At 39.7% G+C, this 11,411-nt stretch overlaps 1 protein-coding gene across 1 annotated transcript; it reads right to left on the bottom strand.

Annotated features, from left to right (window-relative positions):
* Positions 1-883: 883 nt before the first annotated feature.
* Positions 884-9,669, bottom strand: LOC118280517 (uncharacterized). Its single transcript, XM_050702239.1, has 8 exons — positions 9,296-9,669; positions 5,201-6,916; positions 4,360-4,608; positions 3,743-3,841; positions 3,268-3,303; positions 2,855-2,917; positions 2,211-2,328; positions 884-1,456 (listed from the first exon to the last, which is right to left on the bottom strand). Exons 1-8 carry the CDS (start codon positions 9,606-9,608, stop codon positions 1,423-1,425), a joined length of 2,628 nt encoding a protein of 875 aa, XP_050558196.1. The 5' UTR covers positions 9,609-9,669; the 3' UTR covers positions 884-1,422.
* Between the last annotated feature and the right edge of the window lie 1,742 nt (positions 9,670-11,411).

The following is an 11,411-nucleotide window of genomic DNA, read 5'->3' as shown; positions in this document are numbered from 1 at the left end:
CCTCTCTCGTCTCTAAATCACAATATGTCTTCTTCCATTCTCCCCTATCAAACATCATCATATCACGCAATTTTTTATGGTACAAGCTGGTAAACGAGTAGACGGATCACCTGATGGTAAGCAATCGCCGCTGCCCATGGACACTTGGAACACCAGAGGCGTTACAAGTGCGTTGCCGGCCTTTTGAGGGTTAGGAATTTAATGGTTGTTGGGGAATCGGGGATTGGGAAGGTTGGGAAGTGGGGTAATTGGGCCTCCGGTAACCTCACTCACACAACGCAAGCGTTGTTTCACGTCGGTATTCTGTGAGGCCGTGGTATGGCATCACTTCTGTCCATCCGGCCCATTCGTGCCGAAGCATGGCTCTCCCACACATATGTTTACATATGTCTTTTTCAATACTCCCCTATCAGACGTTATCCACTGCCTTCACTCCCTTTTCTGTCATATCATTTCTCATACGATCCATTTTTTCTGTGGTCTCTTTCTTCTATCTTTCTATCAGCCCTTCCATTCCACAATGTAGACATTGTCATTCAATAACCTTTCAGTTTCCTGTATACTCTTTCATTTGTTATACTTTCTCTGCATCTGCCTAATTCCTCTCAGTCATTTTCTATCATGATATCTACTCTCACAACTTTGTGCCTTACATCATCTCACTGTGTTGTAGTGGACTTTGTGTAAATGATATTTTAGAGAACAGAGTTACCCCTAGCTATGGCTCTAAAAGCAGGAGTAGGAACGTGGTGGTTTTTATTTTTAGCCATTAAGAGTCTGACACTCTCTCTCGTCTCGCCCAAGGCGAGAGAAGTGATTGGATTTTCCACCTCAAAAAAAGGGGACGGAGAGTAAAGTTTCCTAAGATCAGAAAAGGAGGATTCTCCAACTAGGGGAAGTGATAGTGCCTGGCGGTCTATTACCCGACAGTTGGGATCATCTATACATATTTATTCGCGTATAAAATTAATCCACGTGACGTCATCTGATGATTTGTGTTGTCAATCACCTATGTGCGTCGCTACAATATTTTCTATAATTTTTTAACTTTTTTTTCGTCGTTCATCACATCTTCTTTCAATTCTTTCTTTCAAATTACTCATATTACCCCTTTTTCCTTTCATTCTCCCTTATCAGACATCATCATCTCACTCTCTTTTCTTACACACTACCCCTCACTCAATCTATCTATCTCTTCTTTGGTCATATTTTTCCTTTTCCTTACCAATAATTTTCATTCATGTATTTTACTCTATAAAAGGTTTTCTGTAAAGTCTAATTAGCTTTTCCTAACTTAATACTACTTCAAGTATCTATAAAAATTATAGTTATTACAAAATCGACTTTGGGACATCATTCTAAGTTATATTTAAATTTTAAAATAAGCTTTTATTAGTTTTCTGGCTACACTTGTCTTATTGTTTATCCCAGCGACATTTTTATTTTTTCATTCAATCTGAAACAATAGAAAACAGTATGATTAGTTACTTGGTATGGATTTAGCGGCCTCAGGGGAGACGGTAGCACAGTGGTCACGTGCTGCCGTGCAACTTGCACAGCGAGGCTCATGGAAGACATACGTCTCCCTAGGGATGTGCCGTAACAGGCGTTGCACCATGGGGTCCCAGAGCAGGTCTAATTAGAGGACATCAGGTGCCCCTTTATAGGTGCTGAGAGTGGCCACCGGGGTGGTTTTAGTGAGGTAAAAATCCCACACTCTCTAGTCTTCTCCAAAAAGCTAAGCGCCTTTTGAAGTTTTTATCCATTGTATGGTCATAGTCTTACTACAAGAGACGAAATATTAGATGGATGTATCATCAATAAGAATTCTCATTGTTAAGTTATACCCAAAGAAACAAATGAGGCAAGCTTAAACACATTAAACGCCATGGGGAGCAAAAGTGACGGGCGCTAGCGGAGGTTTTTTTTTATGTTAAATGGGCCGACGTTTGGCTGCTATCTCGCCTGATGGTAAGTGATGATGCGGTCTACGATGGAGCACGTCTGCCCATAAGCAACCTATTCACTCGGGCTTTGAAGACACCCAGGTTATACCCATCAGGAAACATAGACTCCGACAAGGAGTTCCACTCCCTAGCAGTTCGCATAAGGAAGCTTGAGGATTTGCATTCAACAGATTTTTAAGTTTAACAATGAAAAACCATTATACATCACCCAGTTACTTCAAAGAGCGTTTTATATTTACTCACCTTCTTACAAAAGCCCTTCTCTGGGCCTGTAGGTCGAAGGCCAAAGGATCAATGTCTACCCTGGAATTACTGTCCAATCCAGGCATTATATCGTCTATACCCTGGCTTTCACTGTCCACTGTAACAAAATTTATCTTTACGCTCTTTGATCTAACTGGGTGACTTTTGTAATCAATCCTTATAATTTTTACCCTAAGGGAAATGAGGCTTAGAGTACTAAGGCCATCTATTGGTAAGGTATCTAAAACAATATGTATTTGCCCTAAGAGAACTGACGCTTAGAGTACTACGCCATCTATTGGTAAGGTATGTAAAACAATATTTATTTGCCCTAAGAGAAGATGACTCTTCGAGCATTTTAGAAGACTAACGCCATCTATTGGTAAGGTTACGTAAACAATGAACATAAATGGTTATACACAGAGAAAGGGACATAATTATGGTTACACGCACTAATGCCATCTATTGGTTAGCCACGTAAACTACAATCATAAATGGGTTATACACAAAAAAGTGACATGGTTACGTTACGCCATCTGTTATCGACATGGAGAACAAATACATACAAAAAGTTTTCTAGACATTGAATTACATAAATGGTAAATCAGCTAGTAGTACTAAATAATATATATATAATGTCTTACTTATCTCACTGGCATGGATGCTGCCTTCATAGTAAACGTTACCCTCTAAGTCTGGTTTCATTTCTGGAAAAAGAGAGAAGTCTTCATCATCATCATCATCATCATGATCATCACCATCGCCATTAAGTGGAGAAGAAGAGGGCAGGAAGAGGGCTACATCTGCTCTCCTCCTACTCTCACCTCTGATGCGAGAGGCTAGAGAGGCTGTGTTAGTCCTTTGTGTAACCTCCTTGCAATATAACATCTATGCAGACATCATAATTATTGGAATAATGGAGGACAGATTCGCGTGATCATTTTAAAATTAAATCGCTTGAACCCAGCAAAAACATTAAGTAGTGGTGGTCAAGCGCATGTAACCACCTTTGTACCTACTAGTCTGCTCTTTTCATTTACTTTTATGTAACACTCACCATACTGTTTCAAATTCGATTCCAACTCTTCATTGTCTGTGAAATTAAAAAAAAATATATTATGGAAACAGAAACAAAACGAAACGATTCACATGCACGTAGGACATAGCCGCCGCGTCACACCGCATCGCGTTGAATTCGCGTGTCACCGCACCGCTTCGCGTTCGCTTCTAGATCGCTCACGCAGGACATCGCGTTAGTCAGCTCTTATGAGAGTAGAGTTCTACTTTTGGTGACAAATGTTTTCTACTCTGCAGTTACCACATGCTAAAGAAGTTATAATATGAACACTATCATTAGAACTTGAGACGGGATATTTACCATGTTTATTAATGTCTATAAGTTTCCGATATTTCGGCACTGTTGCAAGCACCGTGATCACGGATGAACAACGGAATATTAGAAACTCATAGACATAAATAAACATGGTAAATATCCCGTCTCAAGTTCTAATGATAAAGTTTTATGAACAAACCTGGAAAATGGTTGACATCTAGTGTAGTTTGGTTATTAACTGTTTCATTAATAGCAGCTGTTGTTATATTTTCTGAAGCTAATGTTGTGCTTGGTGATACTGAAATAAAATGTAGTTATAGAAAGCAATATGCGTTAAGTGTGGGAGAGCCATGCTTCGGCACGAATGGGCCGGCTTGACCGGAGTGATACCACGGCTTTACAGAAAAGATTTATAAAACAACGCTTGCGTTGTGTGAGTGAGGTTACCGGAGGCCCAATTCCCAACAACCCTTAAATTCCTAACCCCCAAAAGGCCGGCAATGCACTTGTAGCGCCTCTGGTGTTGTGGGTGTCTATGGGCAGCGACGGGCAATTGCTTACCTGTGTGATCTGTGATCTGCTCGTTTGCCAACTTATACGTTTCGTTGTGTGAATGAGGTTACCGGAGGCCCAATTACCAACCTTCCCAATCCCTGATTCCCCAACAACCCTTAAATTCCTAACCGGCAACGCACTTGTAACGCCTCTGGTGTTTCAAATCCATGGGCGGCGGCGATTGCTTACCATCAGGTGATCCATCTGCTCGTTTACCGGTTTATACCATAAAAGTTTAAAAGAAGCTGACAAAAACCTCACCTGTAGCTTCAATAGGTTCTTCAACAGTGCTGACAGAAGATGGTTCAGTCACTACATTGACAGTGGTGGATGCATCAGCATCTCTAGCATTAGCTGGTTTAGCTCGTTTAGCTGGTTTAGCTGGTATAGCTAATTTAGCATAACTGGTGACTAGTTCGTTCAGCTTGGTTACAGTTGGTATGGTTATTGGTGGTTCTGGTGTAGTGGTTGAGAGTGGTGGGGTTGAGAGTGGTGGTGGGGTTTTTATATCTGTAATACAAATACGGATGATGTCATTTATAAGGTGTTCTAAAAGTATCTGCTACGGCTTTAATGGGAGGTAGTGTTGTGTTTGAAGATTGCAATGGTATATATATAAATTATAGATTATGAGTATTTTCTTTTTTATATAAAAATATCTACGTATGAGTTTTGTTATGAAACAGCTATCTCTTTCACTGTTTCTGTCGCATCTTCTTCTTATGCAGAGTATAGTCAATGTTTTATAGCTTGTTTATGTTCTCAAATTGAATCAACTCATAAGGTTTACGAAATTTCTTCCCTATTGTAATGTTCAAACACAACACTACCTCCCATTAAAGCTGCGGCGGATACTTTTAGAACATCTTTGTATTTATTTTCAAAAAATATGAAATAAGGAATAAAAAGTAATTAGTAATTTAACTTTAATTTAACTTTGGAATAAGGAGAGAGACTGCCAGTCTGATTGGCCGGATCGAATAAACCAACCAATCAGAGCGCCTAACGCACTTTCGTTACGATTATTTTAAAAGTAAAGTAAACCCGTACTAACATTACTGTACTTAACAAACAAAAAGACAAAATTAAAAGCAAATCTCACCAAGAAACTGCAACCTCCTCAAAGCTTTCTCGACGCACCACCTCAACATTTGCGGATTCAAATTTTGACGAATTTCATTGCAGAAATTCGTCGCCATAATTAAAAAAGGATCGTTCTCTATCTTTATATCTTTTGTCTCTTTCTGTACAGGGGCGTCCGCAGCTAGTGGCACATTGTTCACTACATTATTTCTCAATATTTTCGCATCAGTAGCATTGACTATACTTGCTTCTGCGTTTTTGCCTCGATAACGTCTTTTCCCCCTATGCCTTGAGTGATGGTTGATCCATCTCCTTTCCCTATTCTTATGGGAATAAGTCTCAGAATCGTTTGTTTCATAAACTGGCAATAATATAGTAGTTTCTAATTCATTCCTCTTGCTTTTAACATTTCTTTGATGCGTGGCGCTATCTGGAGCACCCATAACATTGGCTAGTATGTTATTCTTCATCAAATTGTCAATGAAAGTGTTGTTGAAATAATATTTGTAGACCAAATCGTCGATCGTTTGGTCGTCTTTTTCTTTCATTATCAGATCGTCTTGGTTTTCTAATTTGTTTGAAGTTGGTATGGAGAAAAGGTTTATTTTAACTGATTCTGTTGATGGTGTTACAGTACTGGTATGTGTGACTGGTTCGGACTTATGATTATGGCTTGATACTTTAGTTAAACTGGAGCTTAGTTTAGTAATCGTCGGGTTTCTACTTTCAACGTATAACTGTTTTGCCTTTTTAAGTATCCTTGCGAAGTTGTTTTGTCTGTGTGATATCTCACTCTGTGTTTTTGCTATCAAATTCTGTTTTAGATTAATCTTCTCATTCTGCGCTAGCATCAACTTCTGTATATTGTAAAACTGTCGTTGCTGTTGCAAGAACTTCTTCTGTTGATTTTCAAACTCTTTAAAATTCCTCGCCATTTCTCGTTCTTTGTTTTTGAAATACTCTTGTTTCGAAGCCAATTTTGCGTCAAATACCTTCAGTTTCTCATGGAATTTCAACAAATATAAGTATTTAAGATCAAAATCTTGGAATTTTCCTGTAACTGTAGCAGCGTTTTTGATGAATTCTTCATTTATGTCGTTAATTCTGGAATGTATGTCTTTTATTTCATTGTGTTGTTTCATAATCTTCTTAAACGTTTTTGTAAGCATCGATATAACTTTTATGAGACCTCTTTCAGTCACAGGCTTGCTCTTCTGAGGCTCTTTAGGCACAACCTTGTATACATTCACATCTGGTATCGGTGCATTTTGATGCCAAACAGACTCTTTATCAAATATATTCCTATCAGTAATTTTACTATCATTAAACTCATTATTTGCATGTGTCTTATTAATATCTTCAGTGAATTCGAACTTTTTGATGATTTCTGTTTCGAAATCATATTTCATACTGCGTTTAGGTGACGATATATTTCTTACTGCCGCTGTATCGTTGTCGGACTCAAACGCGAAGCTCTCTGTATGTGGGATTCCGTAGCTTCGAGTATAATTATAATTGGCATTTTTAGGAATGTCCTTTTTAACATTTTCTGTGTTGTTATTCGGTAGGATGGCTACTTCGTATGGATAGTCGTTGAAGACTGAAGTGGTTCGTAGTTCGTTGACCTTAGTTTTGATTAAGTCTGAGCCCTGGTCTTGGGCATCTAGGCTCATCTTACATCCCTTACCGATGCAGTTTTTTATTATACTCTTTCTAGGACGCTGTTCTCGTATACCTGAAATAAATTATTTGATTAATATCAGATAATATTAACATCAGATTAACAGTTAGTGACAATGTACTGCTAGAAGTTAGAGGCGTGTTCGTTTTACTTTTATAATAAATAACCAAAAAATTGGACTATAGTCCTCTCCAGGGGAGACTTTTATTTTAGTAGCAGACATTATTTGGCTGAAAATGGGCAATCAGTGAACCACTGGCAAAGCAACAAGTGTGACATGACTGTATAAGAGAACTTTTCCACCAGAGACGTGCTATGCTACGTTGCTGTGGATGTGTTTGGCTTTCACCAATCATATTCATTGGTACACATAGCTTAGCACTGGTGGAAACGGACTTAGTTAAGCTATGTTTTTTTATATGGAAAGATGCATGCTATGGATGCGTGCTATGGATGCGTGCTATGGATGGCTTCTCTACTATTGATACATCGCATACTCGAGTTGCGCATCTTTCTCGCACAGCTACATAGCTTAGTATCAGTGGAAACGGTCACTTCATTTCACAGCTTAGCTAATACATCTTTGTAGCATAGCTAGGTACATATCTCTGGTGGAAAAGCACCCTAACCCTTCTTATCACATGTTTTTACAGAAGCACTTTAACATGCCATGTTTTCAAAATACCTGCCACGCTCTAGATGGTCACGTGTTTTACCACATTTCAGATTGGAATCTTTGACTCTTACTTTTTTAACTAGTCAAAGAAAGTGTTTTACTTTCTTTTAAAATATTATGGAAAAACAATTATTTTATATCATACTTTACTACATAATAGTATAAAATAATGTCGCTTTCTCTGTCCCTATAAAACTACGTGACGGATTAATCCATTTTTTTTAATAGATAGAGTGATTCAACAGGATTGTTTATATGTATAATACAAGCATAATATTGCACCATTGTACGTTTAAAAGTTGAAGCGTAGTAAGTTTGTGTGTATGTTTGTTAACCGACTTAAAAAACAGGAGGTTCTTAGTTTGACCTGATTGGGGGGGGGAATCATCCAATGACTTCTTCCAGTTTGGGTGAGGCAAGAGGAAGTATCAGACTCTTTTTTTAACTTACAAAAACATGGAGGAGGTAAAGAAATCGAAGGCGGTTCCATTATTTTTAAGTTTTTACTCAATCATGTTAAAACGGCTAGATTAGCATAAAATCGGTATTGAAACGAGCATCCGCTAACGGAGTCACTCACACGGTGTACATAATACCGGCGTTGTTTCCCACAAATGATTTTCTATGAGACCGTTGCATCATTCAGGTCAATCCGGCCTATTGCTGCCGAAGTCAAGAAACTCCACAGTTGACTCTTTCAAATTACATATCCTATACTATATTTTATAGAGCTGAAGAATTTTTTCGTTGGAACGTTCTGAAAAATCTTTGGAACTTTCTGGTTCGATATATCCCTCCTCCCGTCGGAAGTCTCCTGAAGGGAGGATGATACATAAAGTATTTTTCCCAGGGCTAACAAAAAAAGGGACCTTGTCTATAGAAGACGCACTAAACAACCGTTCTGTATTTGATTTTTCACATTGGTAACGGTTTAATTCCCTGGAAGGTGGGTCTAGAGTTTGGGAACTTCATTAATCGTAATCCAAACAACTTTGGGAACCAATGATTTAGAATAACAGATAGGCTTCTTTGTGTCCCAATAACGTGGGCAAAGTTGCTGGCAGAAGTAAGTTAAATATATATTTTTTATGGGATAGTGCAACAATCATTAAAGTGGTTAATGCCACCATTCTTTTGGGGAGCGGAGGAGAGACCAGGTGTAAAAACCCGGGACCCAGTAGAGCTAATGCCTGATCCGGAGCTGCAGACTACCTAGCGGATTTACCGGGGTTCCGGCTCGATAAGCAGAAATAGAAACGGGGTGATTTTTAGTCAGTAAGAGTCTGACACTCCCTCTCGCTTCGCCCAAGGTAAGAGAAGTCATTGGATGATTTTCTCCCCTTAAAAAAGGGAAAACAACGTAAATGTTATTTCATGCTGGTTTTCTATGAGGCCAGGCTATTACTCCGGGCTATCCAAGATTTTTCTTTTTACGGTATAAGCCGGTAAACGAGCCGACGGATCACCTGATGGTAAGCAATCTCCTCCGCCCATGCACACCAGAAACACCAGAGACGTTACAAGTGCGTTGCCGGCTTTTTCGAGGACAGGAATTTAAGGGTTATTAGGGAATCGGGGATTGGGAAGATTGGGAAGGTGAGAATTGGGCCTCCGGTAACCTCATTCACACAACGCAACCGTTGTTTCACGTCGGTTTTCGGTGAGGCCATGGTATACCGGTCGAGCCGGCCCATTCGTGCCGAAGCATGGCTCTCCCACACTTGAAGATTTATAATAAATAAAAAACGAATACTCACGTCTGACCTCCCGTTTATTCCTTTTAACGTACGCAGAAACGAACGGAGAATCCTGCATATAATTCGTCCCGAATGCATCAAAGTTGTTTTGCAGTAAATTGTCGACGTCCAATGAATTTTCGCGGAAGATGAAGTCTCCTAATGGACTCTTTTCAAAGAGATTCTCTTTCGCCTTATTCCGGACCCAAACTCCCTTGTTCACTATGTTATTTCTGTCGAGTTTAGGCTTTAGATAATTGGCCTCTGATTCTAGATAGTCACAGAGACCTGAATTTTTGAAACACACTAGGATAATGATAATTTTTGAAAACATATTAGGTACATTTCTCGACACGCAATGAGTCGTAGATGGAAGGAATGCTGCTTATGAGTATCGTATGAATTTTCGTATCTTTTGTTTGTAAATTTCTTGCGGCGTAGTGTTGGGTGTTGTCGGTAATTCGATATCGATAAGTGGGGTTTTTTATTGTGATTTCTTGAAGTTAAGTGGTTGGTTTTGATTTTGGGAATGAGTTGGTAGATCTTTTTATTAATTTGATAACTATTTATGTACAAGTAATCAAACTAATAAAATAAATGTGAAATGTGTATGTTTGGATGTTTGTCCGTCAATCACGCTGAAATTCGCTGGATTTTGATGAAATTTGGTATACAGATAGGGTATGAGCTGACTTGGGTGATAGGATTTTTATCCCACGGGAACGCGGGCGAAAGCGCTGTCAGGAGCTTATTAAGAAATATAAGTAAAACTAAATCAGAAATCATAATCACTTCAAGTAAGTAAATAGGTGCTTGAGCTTAATTCATCCGAAACACCAATTGGCGGTACAAGTGCGTTGCCAGCCTTTTGGGGGTTAGGAATTTAAAGATTGTTGGGAAATCTTTTGGGAAGATTGGGAAGGGAGGTAAAATAACTTCCAAATCACATCACTCAGTTTAGTTAAAAAAGCAATACACGAAATATGGATGGAAATACAGGGGATGCAGGTGGCGGCTTGTCGTTCTACGGGGAGGACTAAGGGGGAGGCCTTTGTTCAGCAGTGGACGTCTCTCGGCTGATGATGATGATGATGGCACGAAATATATATACCTATGTAAAAATGATGAATTTTTTATATGCAACTTTTTTATAGATTACAGAAAACTAGTTTCCCAGCTCTTTATAAAAATTCTATTGTTTATTCATTACTTATGTAACGCGCAGTATTATATTCATATCTTTCTTTATTACATAACACAATGCCACGGAACTATGTAAGAAACGCTTTTCAATATAATTGGAATGACTTTTCATTCATTTTTAATTATAGGGATCGTTAATTATTATGTTATCGGCTTACTCACGTAAAATGTTTGACGAGGAATTCGACTAGTTTCAAGCCATGCTAGAGGCTCATATTGATGAGCAGCATTCCGTGATACACCAAGTGGCGATTGTCGCGCTGTTGTTGGTGACTTGAGTTTGGCATGGCTTGAAACTAGTCGAGTTTCTCGTCAAACAGCTACGTGAGTAAGCCGATAACATAATAATTAATTTGGTATGTCTCACGAAAGTTATAATAAAATTATAGGGATCGTTATGCTTGGCTCGCTGTCATTGCAATGGTAAGTCCCTTCTTTGAGGAGTGGCTTGAGAGGCGCCACGGCGTCCTCACCTACCGCCTGACACAGGTGCTTACCGGACATGGGAGCTTCGGTAGGTTCCTGTTTCTGATTGAGCGGGCGGAAACCGGGTGTCATCAATGCAAGGATCGCCCGGAGGACACGGTGGAGCATACGGTGGCGGTGTGCCCTGCATGGGCTGAGCACCGCCGCGTCCTCAGGGATGTGGCCGGCGACGGCGACCTCTCACGGCCGGCATTGGTTCAAACCATGGTGCGAAGCGACGACGGGGACTGGTATGTCGTCTCCTCCTTCAGCAGTCATGCTAGCTAAGGAGGAGGCGGAGCACGTGAGGGAATGAATCGCCCCACGCCCTGGCCATTGTGAGTGACACTCCGGGCATCGGGGATTGCGAGACGATCTCCGGTTACTCGAAGTTTGGGTCACAGCATACTTTTTATCCCACTAAAACGCGGGCGAAGCCACTGGCAGAAACTAGTCCTTTAATACATTT

The sequence above is a fragment of the Spodoptera frugiperda genome, chromosome 21 (assembly GCF_023101765.2).
Source record: "Spodoptera frugiperda isolate SF20-4 chromosome 21, AGI-APGP_CSIRO_Sfru_2.0, whole genome shotgun sequence".
NCBI classification, from domain to species: Eukaryota; Metazoa; Arthropoda; class Insecta; order Lepidoptera; family Noctuidae; genus Spodoptera; species Spodoptera frugiperda.
This window is presented reverse-complemented; position numbering and strand designations above follow the sequence as displayed.

Coding starts and splice junctions, on each gene's coding strand:
- LOC118280517 (XM_050702239.1), bottom strand. CDS start 9,608: ATGTTTTCAAAAATTATCATTATCCTAGTGTGTTTCAAAAATTCAGGT. Junction 6,917..9,295: donor GAATAAACGGGAGGTCAGAC/GTGAGTATTCGT, acceptor AATTTATTTCAG/GTATACGAGAACAGCGTCCT. Junction 2,918..3,267: donor ATCGAATTTGAAACAGTATG/GTGAGTGTTACA, acceptor CTCTTTTTCCAG/AAATGAAACCAGACTTAGAG.